The sequence below is a fragment of the Python bivittatus genome, unplaced genomic scaffold (genome assembly GCF_059951505.1).
Source record: "Python bivittatus isolate LINGU-HERP-01145 unplaced genomic scaffold, Pbiv_v1 ctg000350_np1212, whole genome shotgun sequence".
Classification (NCBI taxonomy): domain Eukaryota; kingdom Metazoa; phylum Chordata; class Lepidosauria; order Squamata; family Pythonidae; genus Python; species Python bivittatus.
Genome location: NW_028277074.1, coordinates 42,666,659 through 42,692,913, shown reverse-complemented (window position 1 = coordinate 42,692,913; position 26,255 = coordinate 42,666,659). Strand labels below are relative to the sequence as shown.

Here is a 26,255-nt window from a genome sequence, read left to right as displayed (position 1 = left end):
TTGGATGGCCTATAAATTTAATAAACAAATACATCTTCCAAAATTAACATCCAGCTTTTTAAACAGCACCAGCAGATTCTTATTTAATTATATACCTTTCTGTCCTACAACTCAGGTTTGGAATGTATATGTACTCCATGATTTATTGGCCAGACTGTTCCTTTTCTCTTGCTTTAACACTTAGTCTGATGAAAAGTTCTGGAGAACTCAAAAGCTTAGCCGCTATTTTGTGTTATTTATGTTGGCCTAATAAAGGTATTGCTCTACGATGCACTTTTTAAAAAATATTATGTAACATTTTATCTTTATATCCCAAATGCTTCTTTAAAACCTTTGTTCACGGTACATCAAATATTCCCTTGATTCAAGGATGTATTTATTTTTGTGTTAGTCTGCAAGTACCAATCGAGATGAAAAATAATTTCTGTGTTACAAAACAAAATAGTGTCACTATTCCTTGATTTTAGCAAGTCTATCTTTTTAAATTTTCAGAAATGCAGCTAACCTAGTTTTTATTATTAAAAAGCTTATAAAAACTGTTTACATTAATGCTGATCAGTTTCAATGCAGGATACATATGTGGATTTGTATGGAAGCTTTTAAATCCTAAATATTTCATTATATTAAGTAATCTAGAAAGAACTGCAGAACTACCAAGTAATCCAATGTTCAGCATAAAACACTTGCAAACCTTTTTAGTTCTTATGTATTTAATATAATTTTATTACAAATGCTCTGAATTTTCAGCCCTGAATTATACTGCAGAAAATGTGATCACAACACACACCCACTAATCTGAACACTGCAGCATGAACTAGCAATTTCAAATGGTGGCTCACTTCCAAAAACCCTCGGAGCAACTTCTCCATTCTGCAAGCCACTCCTTTTACCTCCACTGTAACTCCCTAGGAAAGAAAAAGCAAAGGTATGCAAGTTTGCTGCATTTAGCAAGATTACCAAATTTCCTGAACAAAACAAAATTTTAAAGCAAACGATGAAATTTGTCTGTATGTTATTGTTATATGAAGATTTTTTTCTTTAAAAAAAAGTTCAAACAATTTTAGAGACAGTGGTGGGATCCACCTGCTATACAGTGGACCAAGAAGAGTATCTTCTAATGATAATTCTGGAATGATAATATTTTAAAGAATATTATCACAAGCATTCAAAATTATACAAAAAGGGATGGTCATCTCTAATTTACTTGCCTTGATAGTGTCCTCCTAAAGTTTAGTAATTAAACAGTTATGAAGGTAGTTGATGAAATATTTGTATTTAAAATATTTATTTTTATAAAAGTTTATGCTTTATATTGACATTTACCTTTTACAAGCTGTGGCCATTCGGTGACATTGGGGTGATCACAATATTGTGTCGTTGATTAAAAATACGTTCTCGCCAGTCCTCTTGTGCTGGGCCAAGCATATGCTTAATAGTGCTAAATAAATAAATGTATGCTAATTAGTTTATGAACTCTGTATCCATTTTTTTTGCCAATAGTTCAGTTTTTCAGAACTATTTTGACTTATAGAATCAACTCTGAAATTGTTCAAGAATGTTTGTCAGTTCAGGACAAGCCATTCCTGACAGAACCCATTTTTAAAACATGATTAATGCAAAGTGCATACACTTTGAGTATCTGTAAAATCTCATTCAGATCTGAAACCTGCTGCTGTCAGTATACAGGTATGTAACAGAGCCCTAGTCTTTGGTATGATCTAACAATGCCGTCTAAAGCATTTGATAAGATGACCCACATCATGAGGCCCAAACACATGGCAATCAGCTTCTGCTTCTCCAAAAAACCTCTCCCGCTTAATCCCATTTGTACAACAACACAACTGCTGAAACCAGTTTGCATCCAGTTTGCACCAAAGATTAACAAGGTAAGTTTAGTCATCAGCTGATTTCTGATTTTCTGGCTATAGATGAGCATTTATCTTGACTGTGCAAAGCAACAAAGCCTAAAGAGGCTGGTCTTCAATTATCCCTCACATCCTATAAAACAGAACAGTTCTCAGAAGAGGAGGGATTAAGAGAGCTTGCCTATCAACATTTGAATAGTAGGCTCAAATGACTTCACTCAATGCAAACTCTTTCCAATGAATTCTGGACACATGCTGAAACATACAAGCTTCTGCAAGGCAGTAATAAATAACTGGTTTAGCTAAGCTGACTGTACTGATTTCATGTAGAATTCACTGTTGCCTTCTCTTATTTTTTTATATTTCTTTTCCCAAGAAATTCCTCCTTATATGTAGAGAATTGGCCTTTTCTAATTAAAACCCTCCTTATGAAAAACAGTAATAGTTAAACAGCTATCCTTTGGGTTTCAGGATTGACATTTCATTAAGTTTTATATTTCTTGGCTTTGGATAGGAGGATCAAAAAGCATCTTACTTTTTATTTTGTTAGACTCGGGCTGAACTCTATTTTTTACTGGAGAAGCCTTGGAAGGGTTATGCTAGGATGGTTTAAATCATCCCTGTCCCATTTTTAGCTGGACAAACCATTATGCTTGCAGTTCTACAACAAAAGAAGATACTAGCACTCCGACTATCATGCAGGTTCAACATATTTGAGTTACTGTAATTTGCAATCTGAGATCACCTGCCTGCATTTGGAGACCTGTACTGGTTCCATTCATTCCATGATTTAGCAGCTGTTCTAAAGTTTAAACTGGTGCAAATAATGGAAACCTTTCATAGCGCAGATAATCAGGATGTATATTATATCCATGACAAAGTGACTGCCTTTGTCCTCAACAGGTAGTCTTCAGGTTATATTGGCAATTGGGACCAGGATTGCTGTTGCTAAGGGATGTGGTCTTAAAGTGCGATGTCACATGACTGCGTTGCTTAGTGATGGCAATCCCCAGCTATTGTAACCCCAGGACTGCAAGGGTCATTAAATGGGAAGAGGTGGGAGTCCCAGGCAAGGAGCACAGAGGTGGTAGTGGTGGGGTGCTGCGGGGGTGTGCAGCCCAGGCAGGTTGGTGAGGGCCACAGGTGGGTGCTGGGTAAGGACAGAAGGCTGGAGAAGGCTGTGGGCAGGCATTGGGGAGTGCGGGCAAACAGGATGTTGCGTGCATGCGTGTGCCATAGAGTGTGGGCAGATGGGGGGGTGCTACAGAGTATGAGATAGGGATCTGATACTCTCTAGTGGGGCTCCTCAGGAGAAAAAGTGGCTGGAGTGACTTGTGACCTTCCCTGCTGGCTTCCCCATTGACTTTGCTTGTAGGAAGCTGGCAGGGTAGGTTGCAAATAGCGACCATGTGACTGTGGGAAACTGCGACTGTCGTAACTGCAAGCTGGTTGCCAAGTGCCCAAATTGTGATCATGTGGATAATGACGACCACCTGTACTGGATAATTTGAAGATGTTAGTTATGACTGATATGGATATGATATGATATGATATGCAGGTAGTCCTCATTTAATGACCACTCGTTCAGCGACCATTCAAATGGTGCTGAATGAGAAGACTTACTCATAGTTGCGACAGTGTCCCCACGGTCATGTGATCGCAATTCCGGTGCTTGGCAGCCAGCTCGCTATTACGATGGTTACAGCATCCTGCAGTCACATGATTGCCATTTGTGACATTCATTGCTGGCTTCCGACAAGTAAAGTCAATGGAGAAGCTGGCGGGAAGTCACAAATGGCGAGCATGTGACATTGTGCCTAACGACCAAGTGGGACTTGTTTGATGGCAGCCAGAACTGTTGCAGCTGCTATCGTATCATGCAATCACGTGACATCACACTTTATGATGTTGTTTAGCAACGAAGTTGCTGGTCCCAACGACTGTTGTTAAGTGAGGACTACCTGTATATGCCAACTTAGGAGTGCAAAGGAGCAACAAGATTGTTTTGGTGCCTATAATGGAATATTTTTTGTTCTTAAGTGGGGACACTGTGACAGTCGCAACTATGAGGACCAGTAGTAAGTCTTCTCATTCAGCACCATTTGAATGGTCGCTGAACGAGTGGTCATTAATTATAAGTGAGTGAGAGAGTTTTCAGAAAACAATGGATTGCCTTTTATATGAGATGAATTCTGATGGGTAAAACCAGAGTGGCAGAACAGTCAAAATGTTTATTTGCAAAGGTTCTATTTTCAATATTTATCCTAAGTCCAACAGATAAATGAACTACAAATTACATGTATGTATTTGTAAATTTTGTATCATTATTTATTTGTAAATATTCCATCAGCCCCATTGGTATGATTAAGGATCACAGATGATAGAAGTTGTAGTCGGGCCTCAGAGGATTACCTGCCTCTGACCTAGACTCACAGTTTTTCTAATACATGAGACAGGACTCCAGACCCAATTAAGGGAGAGGCATGAATTTTCTATCCATTTTCAGGTTTGTCTTTCAAAGTATTGAATCAATTTAATGGCCACCCATCTCACAAATGTGACTCTGGTTGGCTAACAAGAATTAAATATTATGAGTGCACAAGCAGATAAAATGCTAACCACTAATCAGAACAACATTAATTGTCAATAGACTCCATCCCCACTGATACGAGGTGATCAGTGAACAATTCTCTTGGTTTTGAACCCCATTAGTTCCCAGGGTATTTTTTTAAAATTCGCTCAGTAGTGCACAATTCTCAGAGACTGCCTGGGCAAGTCCTTGCAGTTTTCTCAGCAAGGTTTTTCAGAAGTAGTTTGCCATTGCCTCCTTCCTAGGGCTGAGGGAGAGTGACTGGCCCAAAGTCACCCAGTTGGCTTTGTGCCTAGGTGGGGTTAGAACTCAGTCTCCTGGTTTCTAGCCTGATGCCTTAACCACTACACCAAACTGGCTCTCCCCAGGGGTTTGGACTGTTTAAAATGTTACACTTTAGGTATATACATAAAAAAAAAAATCTTAGGTGCATAATAAAAAAAAAGGTAAAACATGAATTCAATGACTGCACACCTGGTAATATGTAGTTCAATGCAACTTGCTGAGTGCTCATTCACAAGATGTGCAGCATTCTTTTTACCCTATGGTAAGGCTTGAGAGCCATTGTTTCATTCTGTTCTATTACTTACAAAAAGTATTAAAAGAAAACAATACAATTTAAAATGCTTGGACTCTTCTTATATATTTGCAGTAGATATTTCAGATTCAAAAGTTTACCTGTCAATTGTTTCCTGCAGTTTAGCTTCACTGATATCAAATGTAAGGCTGATCTTCTATTCTGTCATGTCACTATAAGCCAGTGATTATTCAGCAATACTCGTACCCACAGTACCCTGAGGCCTCCCATTGGCTTTTTGCTCTCCAAATGAAGACTTCCATTGCTGAAACAGAAACAGATGATGTCTTATACACTTCTATTACATTACCTTGTTGTTTTTAATATACAATTCTTAACTGGTAAAACATTTTGTAAATTAGAAATACTATAAGCTAGTTATCAAGGGGATTTGTCAAAAAGCAGAGATAAAAAAATGTAAACTATTGCCTGTACCAGGGTTCAGGCTATCAAACACCACACAGTTACAGAGTAAAACAGCCCAATAGTGACAAAATTGTAAAAACTGGAGGAAGGTAAGGTAATCTGCTCTTTAACAGCATTTTTAAAAATTTTCTTAAATCAAAAATTAAGTTGGCTCTAATCTCAATATTTTTTAAAGGAATTTACAAATTATGGCTGTGCAATAAAAGAGATGCTTTAAATACAGTAATACCTCGGTTCATGAATGCTTCACGAACAATTTGGTTCATGAACAGCACCGTTCGCAAAATTTTGCTTCCATCTGCGAACTCTGCATTGGGTGATGAACACGACCCGCGGCCATCTTCCCTGCTCTGACACGTGTTCGTGGCTTTCTGTAGGCGAGGGGGACTCTCCCTCCAAACAATAACCGCCTCCCCACCCGCCTTCCTGTCCTCCACGCCAGAAGTCGCCTCAAGCAAGGTTAGTGTTCTCTTTCTTCATACTGTACTGTACGGTACTTTGTTTCATATTTTTGTGGTTTAAAAAAAAATCATATGGTTCAGAATGGATTAACCTTATTTACATTGAACCTTATGGGAAAATTTGATTCGGTTGGCGACCAAAATTGGTTGGCGACCACATTCGTAGGGGTCAGAACAAATTAAGTTCGTGAACCGAGGTACCACTGTACACTGAAGTGCAAGCAAAGCAACTCGCTTCAACCTATTAAAGCAGCTGCATGTTTTGCATGGCATAAAGGAAAGCGACTATGCCCAGAAAGTCATGAGGAGACAGTTGCGAGCAACTTCTGAACAGTTGTATGAGCCTTGCAAAAAATGTTGCTGCTTTAATAATCCAAAGAGAGGTGCTTTGTTTGCACTCCCCATGTTGTGAAGTATATGTTATAAATACATTTATCAATATATATAAAAGCAATTCAAATGATAGTTGAAGATAATGAAGGTAAATTAAGCTAAATTCAGCTTTTATTACCAATTTAATTCTAACTTTAAGCCCTGAAAATATTTTGTTAGAATACAAATATTCACTGACTTGCTATTTTATTTGTTTTTTATAATAGACACTAGAGCCATCAAATCAAACTGTTTTAAAAATATTAGATATATTCATGGGGAATAAAGCTATTAGTGGCTCCTAGCCTTATTTTCCAAGAAGGGCAGGACTATCCATGCTGCTAGTGCCTCTGAATAATACCAGTCCATGTGTTAAAATGGGAAGAAAAGGCTTTGGGTTCATATTCTGTTTATGGCTTTTTCATAGGCATCTGGTTGGTCACTGTATAAAAAGAATGCCAGGCTCTTATATTCAATTTGCTATACATATATGGGAGTCCACTTGGAAAAATTGCCCACTGTTTGCATTGGGTTGGAAACAGCACTTGCATGCACAGAAGTTTTCAATATGCAGGCTGCATTTAGAATCCAGGATTTTGGTCAGAGAAACGAGGTGTAACTGAATTAGTTGTCTTATCTCATATTTTTTGTCTCAGATGACTGAACAGAAGAAATAAGTGGGATGTATTTAACAACTCATACAGTAAGTCTTTAGTGAAAAATAAGTCACTAGCAATATAGAAGTATTAGTAGAAAACATGGTACTCACAAAAGCCACATGCATATATATTAGCACTACAAAAGTAGAAAAACCAGACTAAATTATTTTTTTAAACTATGTATTAGAAACCTCACTATAGCAAAGAGCATGTTTGAGTTTCAGCATGTATTTTTTTCAGATATAATGAAATGGTACTATAAAGGAGCTTGGTGGCTTTTTATTATGTCTTCATGTGAAACTAGACCAAAAATCATTTAGTTACAGCTAATAACCATAACGTTAGTTTTAGCATTATTCTAAGAAAACTAGCAGGAATATTATTCTTAGCATATAAAAGATTATGGGAACAAATGCATAGCAGATGGATGATCATACATTTTAGACATACAAAAGGTGTGCAATCTATTTTGTGTAATGGAAGTTCATTCAACAGTTAAGCTAAAACAAAAGTGTCTCAATTTGTATTCTGTCCACAAACAACTAGCACACAATAGTCAAGTTATTTCAGGCATGTGGAACTGCTTTCAAACAGTATCTTTCCCTTCTAGTGATTATTAGTGGGAAATGCTTACATTCCACAGACACTTGTAAATTATATACTAATTGATTACTTGATTACTTAAGACCATAAATACCTGTGTAAATATTTCTATAAATTAGATTTAGTAATTCCAGTTATTTTTGCTGTTATGAATATAGTAATCAAGATATAACTATTCTACTTACCATGTTCTTCTAGCACTTCAGCAGATTGTTCTTGCACAGTTGCCAAATAACCTTTGATGGATGCAGACCTAGAATATATTATTAAGTTTTTGAAATAGTGGTATATAACTTAAAGTACATGAACTCAATGTCATCCTCTTTAGACACTCACTTGGGAAATACTGTTCCCACACCCAGGATGATTTTTTTTAAAATGTGAATTACAACAGTTATATTTTAACTTTTTTTAAAAAAAGAATCTTTCTAACAATAGTATGTAAAAGAAATATTTCATTTTACAAAAATAAAATAGCTGGCCTATAATAAAATCCAGATCCAATAAGCTACAAGTACATTTTTAATTATCTCAAAAGCTAAATAATCCTTGTACACAAGTGCACTTTTTTGTTTATAGAGGCATGGCTCTACTGAAATTAACTGCAAAACTAATTATCATCTAGTCTTGGTTTGAAATTGTGATCTGCCACAGGAGTAACAATAAGAACTTCATTTTTGATGTGACGGGAATTGTTTCTTTTCATATAAAGATGAATCAAGTGCAAAAGTTCAGGCAATACTGACAAGCAAGCTGCTTATAAATAATTAGATGGACTTCTCAGTTATTCTGATTTTTCATTACGGCCAGAGAGTGCACAGCTTTTCTACCATTAAAAAAAAAAAAGGCAGAAAAATATTTGTGAAGTCAAGCAAAAATTGGCCTTATGCTGTATTGTTTTTATAGGCCTGATAACTGTAGTCCAATGACTAATATGCCATGGATGCCACTAGGATCAAGCTCAAGACAATACTATCATCTCTTTCACTTCAATAAATAGCCATCGTGCCAACCTGTGATCTTGTATTTTTTGTTCTTTATCTAAGCTCTGCAATCTGCTCAATTCTCATATGGAGTATTTATCTCTATCAGCAAGGAAGAAGGCTTTTGATTAACTCTGTGCTGGTGTATTTTTTCTCTCCTGAACTACAGCATTTTTTAGCTTTTTATGGTTTTAAGAGGATTTGTTACTAAATTGGTAATAGTACATTTTAAAAAATTATTACAAATTAGTGTTTTAATTAAATATTCCGTGATTAATATTGTTCAAAACAACAAACATGTTGGATAAAATCTTGTAGCAGTGCAATTTAGATTCTTAAAATGAATTATAATTTTATTTATAATTATAATTCATTTTAAGATACTAAATCGCACTGCTACATAATGATTAGTACTTGCTTCATTCATTTCCTGGATTTTTAAGCTTTCTGAACACAGACAAAAATGAGTAAAAGTGTTGTACTATTAGCTGACTTGGGTTTCTGGACTGAAATGGCAGCAGGGGTAGGGGTGGCGAGAGGTAACAAAGTAAAATGAACAAAACTTGGAAAAAAAGTATTTTTCTTAGCGAGTTGTTTAATTTACAACTAACATTTGTAAGCAGCTAAGAAGCAAGTTAGTATCTGGCATGACTTAGGAAATACTTGAATCACCAATGAGGAACTGATAATTTATGCAAACTGTATGTACTGTAATTGGGTTATATTTCTTTTGAATGAATTGGTTCACAGCTTGGGTGCATTAACCCTGAATCTGTACGCCCAAATGTTGGTGGTGGCCCAGAATCTACTTCCACAGCTAAGGCTAATGCCTAAATATACATTTCGTTGTTCCTAAATATATGTTCCTTTGTTCTTTTAGAAATTATATAAATCTATAACCACCCATGCTTCACTTATAATATTTGAAAGCAAGCATACTGACATTTTAAAAGGTTTGAAAACTTTTAGTTAACCCAGAATATTATAATCAGACTTAGTGACTGGTTTCAATTTTCTTCCTACAACAAATTCATTAACTTCTGGTCACTTCTAAGCACAGCTATAATTTCTTTATTTATCAAATTTATATGGCCACCCATCTCACAAAAAGTGATTCTGGGCAGCGCACAACTCTTAACTAAAAAACAATTACATATAAAAAACATTCATTACTAAAAATTATAAAAAGCACAAGAAAGAAGAGGGTAAATGTGAATCACAGTAAGGGAGCAATCTCAAGATCTCACTGGTTCCCTGGGACACCCAGGGCTGATGACATAGCCATGTCTTGAGGGACTTCCAGAATGTTAACAGGGATGAAGCTAACCTCATTTCTGGAGGGAGAAGATTCCATAAGGCGGGCACCACAGCAGAGAAGGCCCACCTTCTGGGACCCCCCAAGTGTAGTTCCATAACAGACTGGACCTGCAGCATGCCTTCTCTGCCAGATCTGATGGGAAGGACAGATATAATCGGGGAGAGGCGGTCCCGCAGATAACCCGGCCCCATGCCATGAAGGGCCTTAAAGTTTAAAACCAGCATCTTGAATTGGACCCGGAAGCAAGGTGGCAACCAATCCAGCTCATTGAACGGATATATAACATGTGCTCTTCTAGAAGCACATATAACTGTCTACACTGCTGCATTCTGCACCAGCTGAAGCTTCCGGATAATCTTCAAGGGCAGCCCCATGTCAGGATGTGATCAGGACATGAGTGACAGTGAGCAGAGCCTCCCGATCCAAGAATGGGCATAACTGGAGCACAACACAAAGCTGTACAAAGGCCCTCCTTAGCCACGACTGCCACCTGCTCTTTGGACAGGAATTGTGAGCCCAGAAGGACCCTCAGACTGCACACCAGGTCTGTCTGGGGCAGTGCAATCCCATCCAGCACCAAAGATGAACTGGAAGGCCCAAAAACGCAAAGCCACTCAGTCTTGCCAGGGTTCAGATGAAGCCTGTTGTTCCCCATCCAGACCCTCACAGCCTCCAGGCGTTCACAGCATCGCTTAATTCGCCAGGGGCAGAGATATATAACTGGGTATCATCAGCGTACTGATGATACCTCACCCCCTTGCGATGAATGAGCTCACCCAGTGGCCTCATGAACATGTTAAATAGGAGAGAAGAGAGCGTCAAACCCTGCGGCAACCCACACAGTAGGGGCCAAGGGTGGGACCTCTCCTCTCCAACTACTACTGACTGGAATTGGCCCCAGAGAAAGGGGGCGAACCAGCACAGCACCATGCCGCCCACCCCAAATCCTCTGAGCCAATCTAGAAGGATACCACAGTTGATGGTAATGAAAGCTGCAGAGAGGCTGAGTAGGGCAAGGATGGATGCACAACCCCCATCCCACCCTTGCCAGAGATCATCCAAAAGCACGACCAATGCTGTTTCTGTCCCATACCTGAGTCTGAATCCCGACTAAAAGGGATCCAGATAATCCGCTTCTTCCAAGGTCCTCTGAAGCTGCTGAGCAACCACCTTCTTAATCACCTTCCCCAAAAAGGGGAGGTTAGATACTGTCCAGTATAGTGGGGTTCAGTGATGGCTTCTTGAGGAGGGGGTGAACCAAGGCCTCCTTAGGAGGTGAAGGAACAACCCCCTCAGTCAAGGAAGAATTAATCACCTCTAGAACCCACTCACATGACACCCCCCCACCCCAGGCTGCTTTAACCAGTCAGGAGGGGCATGGATCTAAAGAGCAGATGGCTGAGTTCACAGTCCTAAGAACCCTGTCCACTTCCTCAGGCCCAACAGGTTCAAACTGTTCCCAGATAACAGGGCAAGACTTCTCCACCAGACCTAGGCATCTCCACCAGACCTGCAACAAGGCCGGCATCCAACTGAGAACAAATCCAAATGACTTTGTCCAACAGACGCTGAGCAAATTCCTCCACATGCCCATGAGAGAGGTTCTCTGTTCCCCCTACCCAGGAGCACTCATGTCACCCAAAACAGGGCTGTGGGACGCCTATCTGCGGACGCAATAAGACGGAGAAGTCTTATACTTCGCCACCCTTACCACTCCTAGGTAGTCCTTAATAGCAGCTCTAATCTGTGTTCAGTCAAGTTTGTCCCTTGTTGAGCGCCAGCAACTTGAATTATGACCAGTAAAACCAATAATAGTGATGGGCAACCTATGCCACTCTCACCAATCCCAGCCAGCATGGCCAATGGTGAGTGTTGCTGATAGCTTTAATTTAGAGCCCCACAGGTTGCCCATCCTTGCCTTATAAAGTTTTAAAAAGATTACATACTTTCATGTGAACTTACTTAGGCTTCAGATCCTTTGGACTGATTCTTCTTACTTTTTCACTACTACCGGAGGCATAATTAGCAGTAACACGAGAGGAGAATTTCTCCTTAAGATTGGGCACTCCCTGTTAAGGAACAACAGCCTATTCCAGCATGCTTTATTCAAACTTGTCTTTGGTATCCAAACGCAATCCAAGTTTTAATCTGGCATATGCTTTTTCTCTCTCTCAGTGATGTGATTTTATTAGATGGGCTTATTAGAGTTTGAATAAACATACTGGAAACTCTCTTATTTTATTGTTGGCTGCACTAACATTACGTTTAATGGAAAGGCAGGATTTAATTTGAAAATGCACACATTTTGAGAGGCAATGAGATAGAGTTTGGAAGCTTGGCCTTTTAAAAATAATATTCCTTGGGTGCTAATCCTGTGGTCTGGTAACCTATATTTTAAAAATATGGCTATTATGCTTCTCAAAGTGTTTCCTTATATTTTTAAAATCTTGAATGGAGAACTACAGTTTGAAAACTGTTACCTGCTTCTGGCTGCTTTTAAATTCACTCAATTCAAGGGATAATAATACACATCTCCTTTTATGTAAAATAAAGCTAGATCTCCTAATTTTTAATTGTTAGAATTAGCTGAAATTATCTGCTCAAAATTCAACAAGCAACGGATGTAATTTTCCACAGCATTTAAGGCTTTAGAATTCACTCACTGTATTAAGGAAAATATAACAAAAGGACTTCTATCATGTTAGACTAGAGGCTGTTTTTTTTTTTTTTTTTACTGTTTTCAGAGGCTAAAGGCAGCAAGGCAGCTGTCAGCAATAACTATGGCCCTTTTAAAGTATTTTGAGAAATATATTTTTTTACATTTAAAAAAGTGCTGTTCTTATTTGTAAATTTGATACTGAATTTTGCTGGCATGAACCTGAAGGGTCTAGGAGTGTATGTAGATCACAAGCCATGGACTGCCTGCACATTTTAATTTTTTTTTCTGACAGTATTAATTTTTCCCCAGAGCCCTTGTTTTTTAAATACAGCCCAAAATATGACTTTCATCTAATTTAGCTTGATGTTTAAATAATTTTGGATTAGTCTCCTGCTTTAAAACAAATCTCAGTTAATGATGAAACAAGCCAGTATTAAACCAAAATTTTAAAGTAGCTGGTTAAACAAAATACATATTCTGATTCAAAGACAAAATTATTTGAAACAGAAATTAAACTTGATAAGAATCTCCTTCTAGCTGGGCCAAGCAAGAAACATGCTCATCTACCCCCAACATTTTATCCACACTCATGGAGACTCATCCCAACTGTGCTAAATCATAGTTCAGCATTACATGCAAATGCAGCTACTGCATTAAACCAAATTTCATTTTCTAAGCCTAAAGCAGGATCAGAATTAATCAAGCTATTCACACTTCAAAAATAATGTGCACTTAAGAATTGCTTTAACTTTAATGAGGGGATTCCTTAAAGCAACTACAACTCTTTTTAGCATTGCTCAGAAGCCTAAAAAATGATGGGCTTCTTTAATGAAAAGCAGATAAGTGCTGATCTCATGCTCACAAGGGATTTGGAGACCTTTTACCTAATTATTTTCAAAGTGTACACAGCCATTACACACCAGTTTGTCATATACAAACATTTCTGAACAACTCTTCCAAATCAGATATACCTAATGCGGAGAAACAAATGTAGCTCATAATAAAACTTGTAACAAACTATTATATGGCATCATTCTATTATTCAATAATCACAACACCAGTTCAGGTGTTCATATCAATTCATATGTTTTATTTTCCTTCTCTCATGTATACACCCTCTTCCATTTAAAAAATCACATTAACTATAGTTTGATCAGATATCACAACAAACTTTTGTTGGAGGAAACCTGGAAACTGAGGGGGGAAAAGTAACTTTTCTTAAATTTTTGAGCATTTGAACTAAGCCATACTGAGCCAAAGTAAACCCCCAAATCTGAAAGTCCCTGCTTTAGCAATGTCATGATGTTATTGCACCAGTCACTGCAGCCATTGCAAGTTTTTAAAAGTAGAAATACAAAGCACTGATCTAGACTTATTTCAGCTTAGGTTCAGAACCAAATTTAGTAGTGAATCTGACTTGGTTGCCCTGATGGATGACTGTCACTGGGCAGTCTTAAACTTCTATTAGTTCAAGCTAACATGCCAATGGCCAGAGATTATGACAGTTGTAGATGGAAGCATCTGGAGAGCAGGAGTGAACAAAAATGTTCTGTGTTCAAATCAACTTTCCCAAGTATTTTGAACTCTAAACATAACACTGTATTCCAAGAGTTTTATTTCAAGCTTGAAACAAACACTCTAATTCTGTCCTGTCCTCAGGACAAAACTTAGCCATTTTATATGGCTTGGCATTGAGTATACTGGCTATTGAGAGTACTGAATTGTACTGGCCTGTTCTTTTCTAGCCAGCACAGCAGCAGACATCAGTCAAATGCCTGTTGCTATTGACTTAAATGAGATGGGGTGACATGAGGGTGGAATGTTGAGGGAAGAAGCATATATTTAAGCACCTGGAGCTCAGGATATGAAAAGCCATTTGTATTTCTCCATCCTACTGAAGAAAGAAGACCTGGACTATTAAAACCAAATAATTATAACTTGACTGTTACTGGAGCTATAATGAAGAATACCTGGCTGCCTCCCTCAGGCAATTCCCTTATTAAATCTTTTCATACACTTGACTTTTAAAGCAGTATTTATGTATTAGATTTGTATTCCAGCTTTCATACAGAAGCTTAAGGTAGCATATATAACACTCTTAATTTCTCCACAAGAAGAACAATCTGAAGTTTGGCAGAGAGTGACCAGCCTAAACAAGGACTAGTACTAGGTTAAAGAGAGATTCCATCATATCCTCCCCTGCTTTTAATGCAATCCCCTATTTTTTTTAAAAAAAAAACTTCTCTACTTCCTGCTCTACCAAATGGCCTTCTTGTTTATTAGGAGAAAATTAATTTTTCCAGTTAAGTACTGTTTCTTCTAAACTGAAAGCAATGCTATGCTGTTTAGAAACCCAAATACATATAAGTAGAGTGTCTTTATTTTAATTGAAGCTTGCTTTTTCAGCTTCCATCCCTCTACATTTGGGGACCACTAGCTAAACCCACCCTCTTCTTCCTCCCTAAAATAAAAACTCCACTCCCAAAAATAATAACTGGGAAGAACAGTGGGACAAGATTTGCAGAAAGCAGAAAGAGGAGGGCAAAAATTGCATGTGGCTAGACTTTTCTAAGTTGTTCATACTTCCTACAGCAAATGTACTGCTACACTCTGGTGACGGAAGGACCAGAGTTGGGGAAGGGTTCTGACTCTGGTACATGTGGAGAAGGTAATGGGTACTGATTACTGCCCAATCTGTTCTCTATCCTCTGTTAGCAATCCATGGACTAGGAATCAGAAATGAGCTGCCTCTTCCTGAATCTGAATCCATAGCTGGCAGTAGAAATTGCAGAGAAACCAGCAGAGAATCCATCATCCCCCAGCATCACCAAACCAGGCATACTGAAGCTCCTATGGCAGTATAGTATGGAACCACTTCAAGCTGGGGAGCTATTTGACTATGTTAATTGGATGGCACAGATCAGCAGGGGCAAGGACACTATTGGTTTTTAATGTAGTGGATGGTAAGCAGCTGCCTAGGCATTAACCAATTGTCTTTCCTATTGTTGGAAAACTCCAGGAATCCAAATGTACGGAAGAGATGTACGGTAGAAGATGATGGATGAGCAGTACAGTAATTCAATATGCTGAAAGATGCTGGCTTCTACCATTTCCTCTAGCTGTTTGTCCCTGATTACAGGATCTCCTCACACGTCTCCTTCAGCTGGCAGGGGATGCTCTCCTTACATCAATTGATGTAGGAAGTAGTGGGATAGATGTGACCAGCACACTCTGGCACAAACATGAACTTCACCACAAACATTTGGTTGGATTAAGGTACAGTGGTATGCATTTTACCACTCCATCATCACACATTGGTAGGGCTAGACTGTGAGGACATACAACACTGCAGCTGCAAGCCCCTCCTATGCTGCAGGACTCAGGCATAAATAGGGGTTGCTTCATGTTGAGATACTGCACAAAGCCTGACAAATAAACAATGCTATGATATGCATGGCTGATAAAACTCTCAGGGCAACCAAATCTAAATTAAGGCTTCATGGAAAGGAAAAGTGCAGCCTATATGAAAAAGGCTGCAGCACCTGAGCTTCACCTGATCCTTTTCAAAAGGGTTCTATGTTGTTTAGTTAATGTGTTGAACTTTGGTATGTGAGCTCACACGCTCTACATGCTCTTGAACTTAAAGGTGCATTTAAAAGTGGAAAACTTCTATGTTGGTTTGGGTTATTTTGTCAATCTTTTCTATGTATACATTCTAATAGCTCTTGTATCCTGCTGATGCTGAGCTTTTAGAGTGTATTTAAATGCATATTTGCCGGTTTTGAAGACCATGACATCTGTAAATTGCCTGCCTTTAAAACAGGATTTAAGACTTAATGCTACCTCCACATTTAGCAGAAAGCCTTCAAATACCAGTTGGGGAGCAATAAAAGGAAAGGGGCATGTCTTCATCACAGAGACATCTAGTAGGACAGTTTGAGAAACAAATGGTGGACTAAAATGGCCCTCGGGCTAATCCAACAGGGCTATACATATGTTGTAATGTTAACTTCCTCTGCATAGCTAGAGTTGACCTAGGGATTTTTTACTTCAAACCAACCAAGTAAATTAAGATGTTGTACACTTAGCTTGCTCTGCTCTGCTACAGACTTCAACCGTTGTCTTGCTTTCATCATCCTAACAGCAAAATCTTCACATAGGCTATCTGTGGAAGCTTCTGTAAAAACTGCTGAAGTACACATATGAAGCTATAGAATGCATTACATGCATACTGTTTAATTATTGTAAGCTACTTAGAGTTGAGAAAAAAGTAAATAGAATTTTGCAAATATATGTGATACGCAGGATGCCTCACTACCTATTTTCCCTAAAACCAAGTTATCTGCCTAGGACTTTCTATAGGCAGAAAAGACAATAGTATTTATAGACCTAACGATTTCCATGGCACACAAACATCTTTTAAGGAAATGTAAGAATGCAAGAATTATCTAAAATGTGCACCAAACCATTTTGTGTATAAAAAACAATTTTACTTTTCTCTCTAAGTTCCATGATTATCATGCTGCAGAGTTTTAGTTTCTGATGAAGTCAGAACAAAATTAGGGATGGATGTAAGTAAATATTTTTCCTTCCACACTGATGCATCCACTTCTTATATACATTCCCTGCTTCAATGTCTAGATTGTGCTCTCCAACCAACTTGCTTTCTTCTGAGAACACCTTTCCATTGCCTAAGAATAATTCAGTTCCACATACATGCTGTCTTAAACCAATGGATGGTTGTGAGAGTGGAATGGCTAGTTGGCAAGTCAAAGTCACAGATGTAACAATAAAACTATAATAAACTATAATCATGATGAATTATATTAATAAATTGGTCCTAATCTGCTTTACAAAATTTATTGGGGATTCTCTTCCTCTGACCTATGAAAAACACAAAAGATGTGTTATACAAATTGAAAGATCCTTGGAGGGTCTCTGTGTCGCAAATAATGCATGTGATGTCATCATGCAAATGCCTCAACCTATATACTTGCACTGGACATTGGGATGCAAATATGTAACAGTAGGATTTGTGCAACGGCACCATCCTGTGTCATTCTGGCTTGCTGTTTATACTGTTTCAAAATGAAATTTCTGTGAGAAGCTGGGAAGTTTCTGTTTTTAGTTTAATCTAGGGTTACCTGATGTGGGCTACAAAAATCCAGATAACCAACTGACAGGAGCAAAGACATATAGTCAATTTTAATTCTCTCCTGATAGCTAGTGGATTTTTGCAGCTCAGATCCAGTAGCCATAAGTAATATTTGCTTAATAGCCAACTTAATACCCTTCAGATATTTTGCCATGAGCTACAGCCAGCAGTCAATGGCAGCGGATTGTAGGAGCTGTTGTCCAAACCATTTGGAGAATGAAATATCCAAAACCTTTCAACCATTGAGCTATACAGCTTGTTCCAAGAGTTCCCAGATTTGAATAAATTCCCCACTCAAAACAGGACCATTTAAAGAGGCACTGTTTCAAGTCTTTCAAGTGTGCTGAGTCCTGTGATTGGCTCTGGTTTTTAAAATAATGTTTCCACTATAGCCAGTGATATACAGAAACTAGTTCCATCCCTATTACTGACTCAGATGAAGGGTGGAAAGAAAGGGGGATGAGAAAGTAGTAGCCATAGTTATTTAAGCATATGCTCAGAGGCAGTTATCACTGATGGGCTCCAGGCACTGACTCACGTGGATCAGATAGGATGCTGCATCTGCATTCACTGGAGATTTAAGTTAACTAATCCCAAATATAGGAACTGAGGAAAATTACTCTTGGTGGCATGTCTGCCAGGTAAGTAAGTTAACTGCTGTTTTCAACACGGTCTTTGCTATAGAAAAGTTATGGTTCCTGGGTTTTGTTATGTCACCTTTTGAAGAAAGGTAGCTGTTATACAAAAAGGTATGTGCATGTGTGTATATGCATTACATAAACTTTGTTAATACTACTGAGGTTTTCAGTTATGAACACAAACACTGTATCATTGTCTGCCAAACTTTGGTGTATATGTAGGGAGTGCATTCTGTGCATATTCTTGCTGATTAGAGCTTTTTGGGGCATTCTAATGCAAGCCTGAAACAAGATGTTTTTCTATTTTCTGCAGATCTCTACTGGAGGATAATATGTCACTACCATCCAAATCGTAACCTGTACTTACTCCTAAATATGGTTAATGGAAGCAATGGCTAGGTTGTCGTATAATGTAGTATAAGTATGAATAAAATGACACAAGCTATGGTGAATCAAGAACAGGAGCTAATATTCTGAACTCTTCTTTACTGCAAATAAGGGGAAGGAAGCATGAGAGAATCAGGCTTAGTTAGGCTTACCATATAATGCTCAATTATGCTTTAACATTACAATTAAATCAGCACATAAACTATTTGGTGGCAGCATCTAGCAGATCCTGATTGATCTCAAAAAGCTAGGCAGGGACAGACCTGGTTAGTACTTGGGGTAGGAGACTACTGTATCTGGAAATACCTGGCTAGGCGGATAAGTAAACAAATATAGGGCTTGTAGGAAAATGCTTTTGTATTATTGCTAATAAAACTACATGGGTCTGAACATGAAATCACCAACAATCAAGCTCAGCTCAAAGGAGACTTTATTTCTTACCATTTGACATCAGAGCTTCTATCAGCTTTAGTATTCTCACTACACATCAATAAAAACTACCAAAACAGGCATCCCATCAACAGAACAAAATAAAATATACATCCCATTCATAATTTCACTGAAGTCAGGACAAGCATCTTCTTTAAATCACCTTTTCTGGAACAAGCTATTCACACATTAGAAAACTTTTTAAATATTATTTTTAGAACTTTGTGGCTAGAGTAGTGGTATGGCACTATTAAAATAAAGCACATCTCAAAACTTGTCAGTGCCTTAATCAGAAGCTACCTAGGAACTCCAAGGAAGTCATTTTGAACTTCCAAAGGATAGAGATGGGCATAGGACAACATTTAAATATTCTCACAATAATCTCCATTACTCCAATTTTGCAAGTTGAAATCTGAAGAAGAAATTGCATGAGGTCCACACTCATTCTGCAAATTCTTGAAATTGGTAATATTTAAAATCAGAACTTGAACTAAGAACACATGTGACACTGCAATGAGTTCCAGAATCAATGAAATACATATTGTATTAAAATGAGTCACCATATGAACTATTGAACAATCCATTTTTGATCTCTGTTCTTTAACACTCTCTCCAGGTAGCTCCTGATGATGAAAGGAAGTGTTCATCCAGCACAGAATACAACATCCAACAATGGTATTTCCTACCCTTAACAAATGACACCGGGAAGGTGAAATTGACAGCTTTGATTAGAGAAAAGACATTGACTAATTTTAATGCTAATTGGAAACCCCTTTTGGACTTCTTGAGGGAAACAGAAAAAAATGAATTTATGATATATGGATTTGATTAGTAAAATTAATAGAGTATAGAAAAAATGGCTGTTAAGTTGTAATCGTAGAGTAAGAGTTTAATGTATGTTTTACTTATATCTGCTGTAAAAGAAGTCAGAAGCCATTCTTTTTTTTGTATTTGTTTCTGTTTATCTTTCTGCACTTCTATTCTTCTTTCTCTTTATTCTTTCTTTTCTTCTATTCTTTTTCTTGATTATTAGTTCTTGTTAGTTTTTATCTTTGTTTTTAAAATTTAATAAAGTTATAAAAAAACAACTTATACTGGGAAGAAAATAAACAATCCCCTCCCTCTCAAGCTACCTGAATTAAACTACTAAAGGTATGCACATGTTCTTTTTAATCTGGTTGTGGAAAATAATATGTGGCATAAAGTAAATTTGGAAGGGAACTGGCTTTTCTACTATCAGTTTTCCTTCTCTGAACTAAAGGATCTGGATTTTGTTTGGGGGTTGCAAAAATTTATTTAAACAAAATAAATACATATTATGGCATTCATCAAGCAACTTCACACATATTGTATCCAAAGTATAAAAACTAAACAGGAACATTTCCTCCTTGGCATCTTAACTTAATGTAGGATTTTTTTTAGACTTCACAAAGACCAGCTCAAGTTCACTTCTATTCTGTTCACTCAAATACTTGAAGTGTCAATCTGAAGTCTTAGGTAAGGAAGAGAGAGTAATACATTTGATAGATTCATCATGTTACGGCTCAACCTCGTTGCCTTCCCTATATTGGTGTTTTTGTGTGGAACCAGCTCAACATACACAGGTTTATATGTAATTCAGCAATCTCTATATCCAGGCTTCTAATTCACAAAGGACACTTATATGCATACGTGGGACAGGTTCCCTTTCTTCAACAATGCAGCCCTAACATGTAGTGGGTGGCAAAGCCTGGCCACTGGGAGCCTAATGGGGCAGCGGGGGTTACAAGCATATTCCCTCTTCCCCACCTTCATACAGTTGGAGTTTATGAAAAATGCATTAGAGCTTAAGTACTGACTTTAAACTTTAAAAAATACCACAATAAGATTAACTAGGGCTAATGAACTGTTGACATTATGTTGTCTGAAAGACAAGACTGAATATGTTCTCTTTGAGGTGAAGAACTAAATGTATCTTACAAATCAGTTGCCCTAATGTTGCTCATTTCTGTTTAACATAAAAGAAAAAAAAGAATGGGAGCAATAACTAGAAGGCAAATAAAAAAGCAAAACAAAACATGTTGCATTCAGAAAAGGGTAAAAATCAACACTGACCATCTAATAGTGTTTCTCAAACTTGGCTGCTTTAAGACGGGTGGACTACAACTCCCAGAATTCTGGGAGTTGAAGTCCACTTGTCTTAAAGCAGCCAAGTTTGAGAAACACTGATCTAATAGCTTTTGCTTTTCTACAGAAAAAGCTCAAGCATAATAAAAATGGCATGAATATTTATCATAAGCAGCAGTCAGATATTTACAAGACATAAGACTGCACAAATTGAATCCAAACAATCTGAGTATTTTTTAAGTTAATAAGTGTAAGCTAGTTAATGTTTCAGCATTACCTATCACACACTTGCCAACAGCACTGCTTTATGCCATTTTATACTGGATGTCAAAATAAAGCCTATGGTAACTTTTTAAAAACGACGTGGAAGAGCAACTGTACAGGCTCTACACAACACTGGTAAAAAATTAAAGTTGATGTCGCTGCTTATACTATAATGAACTATCTCACTATCACGTGATGCAGCCATTCATATTTCAGTACAATTTAAAAACTGCCACGGACCTAAGTCCACGGGCAAATTGTTCCTAATTCTCAGATACAGAAACTTCCAAGACAGTTCTCCCCTCTGTATGTGGTGGTGGGGGGCAGGTGGGGTGGGGGTAGTGGAGGAAAGGAGGCCTGAACTGACTAGCAAAATACCTAACTTTCAACGCGTACTCGAATCGGCATCTGGGGGCGGGGAGAACCGGTGGTTTAACAGCTCCTTAATTTGATTCACGAAGGGAATTCTCCCGTTTTTACAGCACAATCCTATGCTCTACCCCTCCGAAGTAAGTTGCATTGTGTCCGGCTGTGCCGATCGCCAAGAACGGGTGTCCGGGACAGCGGCCTAACGTTGCCCAAGCGTGCGATCTCGCCCTCTCGACGTTTCTTCCTCAGCACCTGGCGGGCGCTGAGCTAGACCGCGCTGCCGATAAAGGCCGGCCCTGAGGAAGTTCCAGCGGGCGTCCCTCGCTCAGCCCCGGATGGGAGCGCCTTCGCAGGGAGAAAAGCGACCTCCCCTTCCTCGCACTGGGGACAGGCGGCGTCTCCCCTTAAAGGCGCGAGGTCCGAGGGGCGCTGACGGACAGAGAGGCCTGCCAGGAAGACTGCTGAGGCCGGAACGACCCCTTCCGAGCGAGGAGGGCAGCGTGCGCCGCGCCGAGAACGGGGCTTGCCCGGCCGCCGACTTACCTGTCGTTTTCCGCTCTGGCCGGCAGGCTCTCGCGAGGCCGGCCAGCCCCGGACGCTGGGCAGGCGGATGGTGCTCCTTCAGCCGACGCCTAGGCTAGGCCGTGCGGCCAATGCAAAGGACGAGAAGCGCGCGGGGCAGCCGCCGAAGGCTAAGGCGGGGACGGCGCTAGGCCGAGCCAGGCGAGGCCTGGGAATGGGAAGGCCGTCGGCGCTCTAGGCGTGCGCGTGGCTGTCGAGATGGTGGCGGCTGAGTAGGGCCGCGCTGCGCCTCCGCCTTTTCCTCTCGGATCACCCAGAACGCAGCGCCACCATCTTGGAGGAGGAGGAGGAGGGGTGAAGAAGGGAAAAGAAAAAAAAGGCAGGAGAGACGGATGTCAGCCCGGCGCAGCCTCGGAGGACTGGCGAGAAGGAAGCTACGGCCCGGCATGCACTGCGCGCCGGGCAGCCGCGTGAGGGACAGAGCGGCGCGTGCTTTGGTATGCCTCTGCCGCTCTAGGGAGCTGGAGCCATAGAGTTTAGGAGAGAAAGTGGGCTGGCATGTGCTCCTTCCGCGCCCCTGGGCGGCTGTGTCAGTTGAGGCGTCGTCATTCCCCAGCAGTGTCACAACAGTTGGGCGGCGGAACCAATTAACCCGGGGGGGGGGTCCGTTCCCTAAACAGCCAACCGGCCGAAACGCTTTTTCGTGGATTCCTGCACCGTGCAGGAGGTGGGCTTCGCGGGCCCTTCCAGCCCTCCGATGCAAGGGTCGTCGCCCTCTCTGTCCGTCCTCTTCCCCGCTGGCCTCTAGAATTTTGAACTTGCGAGCGCGAGGGCAGTTCCTCCTTCCAGGCTGGCGGGACGCAGGAGAGGCAGCGGCGCGAGGGCGGTGTTGCAAGAGGAGAGCCCGAGGGGTCGGTGGGAGCGGGGGAGCCGAGGGGCAATCGGGTGCCAGCCCGGGGAACCGACGGGAGTAAGTACGTGAGATCACAAGCAGTGTCTAAACAAGGGTAAATGTACGTGTCGATGCAATCAGTCTAGCATGAGCAATACTCTAGATTACTTTCTGTGGTGTGGAAAGAAAAACAGCCAAGTACTTTGGGATACTAGTTGAAAGCCTTACTAGGGTGCGAATTTTCATGGGCTACAGGCCGTTGCATCAGCCCGAATGCATACTTGGGAGGAAAGAGCACGAACTGAACAATTGTAGACCTATGTGTCATCCTTCTCTTATTAACTATCCCAAATATTGGATATAGATAGTAAACGAAGTAAAGCTCTGTAACTTCACTGGTGTATGAAGTTTTAACCTTTCAACACAGGGAGAATATCCGTGGGAGAAAGGTGGTGGTACTTGATTTGTGTTTCTTGATTTGGTGGGGTGGGAGGGGATTATATCAAGAACACAACTAGGCTTTCCAGAAAATATTGTCTGTGTTAATTATAGAATTATCTAGGCAGTACATAATGGCTGGGAAAATTTCCTTCTATAGGGGTTTTGTTTTTATATTGTTGATAAAAGGCAAATATATGTCGGATGTACAATAAACTCTCTTGGGAATAAAATATAGCACTTGTGAAAAAGATCCTGCAATGGTAGTTTATTGCAAACTGAGCATGAGCTGGTGGTGTGATGTGTCAAAATCATGGGAGTAATTGTTCCACTTTATTTTGCCTTGGGCACAGCCCACCTCACTTACTTTGTCCACTTTTAGGCACACTACACTTGAAGAAGGATTTAGAGCAATTGGATCAGGTTCAGAAAAAGGAAAAAACAATCAGAAGATTAGAAGTTAAATCCTACCAAAAAAGATGGAAGAAGACAGATACGTTTAACCTTGAGCAAAGACTGAGGAGGGTTATGATAACATTCTTCAGCTATTTGAAAGGATGCCCTGTAGAAGAAGGTTAAGACCTGCTGTGGAAGGTCTTGCAGGATGTGGAAGAATAGATTTTAATTAATCGGAAGGCAGATCTTGATTGTATGTTAGAAAAAATCCTACCATAAGAGAGAATATAGACAGAAGAACTGATTACCCAAAGACATGGTGACTTCCCTTCAGTGGCTGTGCTTAAGCAGAAACTAGGCAGCTGTTTGTATGGAGTGGTTTAATTTAAATTCCTGTGCTAAGGGGATTTGATGGCTGAAATGGCCAATAGCATTTGTAAGATTTTATGTGCTTAGATTCTCAAGTATTGAGAGGTGTAATTAAGGAAGTCTCTCTAAATTTCTTCCATTTTGCATTCCCACTTTAAAAAATAATAAAACTGCAAGGGAATAATAATAATGAACAAAGTTTACTCAGTCCAGAGAATGTAGTGTTATCCTCATCTTATTTTTCTCCCCATAGTCACACTGAGATAACACTCGCTTATTGTTGCACAGTGCTGTCAATATTCATGGTATTTCTTTCAAACAATCCAAAATAAAATTGTACCCCAAGAAATGTTTTCATTTTGACATTTCAAGTACACAACAGAAAGAAGGAGAGTCCTAGGAACAAGAAAAATGGGGAAAATGAGGATAAAACAAACAGTAAATTCAGTTATGTGTCCTTGGGCCTTGTTTAATTGGGAATGAAAAACGATGGGTTGGCTAAGATTTCCCAACCCTGTGTCTTTAAAATACATTAAAATTCAACTGCCCACATCCGCAGGTAGCATTATGTAATCTCAGTATTTTAGAATAGCAAATATAAGCATGGCAAGGTGATGGTATTTATTTCATGGACTTACAGGGCCACTTAACTCAGTGAGTTATGTGGTGTACAAAATAAAAATAATCGGACAATGTTAAAAAAGAACAACCCAATATATAAAATATAACATGGCGACCAAATGGGGTAATTGGACAACCAAAAGGGGACTCCGCTCAACTGGATCCAAATACTTGGGGAAAAAGCCAGGTCTTAACAGCTTTTCTATAGGCAAGCGGAGTTGGGGCCTGTTGCATATCGGGGGGAAATCATTCCAGAAAACAGGCAGCCACAAAATGGCGTGTTTCCTAGATCTCATATGATGGCAATGTTTAAAAGAGGAAAAAGGATGGATGTTATTGGAATGTGTGGGGTGGGCAGATGTTCTTGGGTGAAAGCGGCTTCTCCAAGGAACCCAGTCCTATGCCATGTAGGACTTTAAGGTGATAATCAACATCTTGAATTGCACTCAGAAGCCTATTAGGAGGCAGTGCAGCTTATGGAGTACACTCACATGGGTGTAATGAGCTGCACCCATAACTACCCGTGCTATTGCATTCTGCACCAACTGAAACTTCTGGGTGGTCTTCAAGGGCTTCCCTACGTAGAGTGTGTTGCAATGGAAGAATCCATTTGGGAGGTGACTAAGAATGTGAATGACTATGAGCGAGGCCTTCCAGCCCAGGAACAGTGCAAATGGTGCATAAGTTATGCAAAGGCCCCCATGACCACAGCTGCCACTGCTCCCAGATCGCACACTGAGTCTGGATGGGACAGTGCCACTCTGTCCAGAACCAAAGATGGAAATACTCCAGATCCTGGATACAGGGGACCAGTATTCATAGCCACTCAATCTTGGCTGTATTTTTGCCCATCCACACCTCCAAAACCTGCAGCCACTTGAGAGAGCACATGATGTAAGTATGTTAGAGGGGTGGGGTGCTGGGTGGGGAGAAAACCAATGACATCCTAGGAGTAAATATTTGATGCATAGATGTTAAATTTATGGTTGATGCCCTTGGTCTGATGCCAGGCACGTAGAATGAATTGGGCCATTCACCCTATGAGTCATTTAGTACAGTTAAAGCTGGACCATGGGGCTAAAGTCTCTTAAGTCTTCCTATCCCAAGTCCCCAATGACCACTTAGGAAGTGTCACCTCCCCATCTAGTATATAGGC

The 26,255-nt window shown here is 39.7% G+C and overlaps 1 protein-coding gene across 4 annotated transcripts in view; it reads right to left on the bottom strand.

Annotated features, from left to right (window-relative positions):
* UBE3A (ubiquitin protein ligase E3A) overlaps nt 1-22,930 on the bottom strand; it is a 53,269-nt gene extending 30,339 nt beyond the window's left edge. The window contains exons 1-4 of one of the 4 annotated variants that reach the window (XM_007428639.4): nt 22,405-22,930; nt 7,739-7,806; nt 5,134-5,297; nt 1,324-1,438 (exon numbers count right to left, since the gene is read on the bottom strand). In XM_007428639.4, coding sequence (XP_007428701.1) covers nt 1,324-1,343 — 20 coding nt within the window. In that variant the 5' untranslated portion in view covers nt 1,344-1,438; nt 5,134-5,297; nt 7,739-7,806; nt 22,405-22,930. Of the gene's footprint in view, nt 1-787; nt 906-1,323; nt 1,439-5,133; nt 5,298-7,738; nt 7,807-22,404 lie in introns of those variants that run through there. The other 3 variants (XM_025166903.2, XM_088145013.1, XM_088145012.1) reach the window with 3 other exon arrangements.
* Between the last annotated feature and the right edge of the window lie 3,325 nt (nt 22,931-26,255).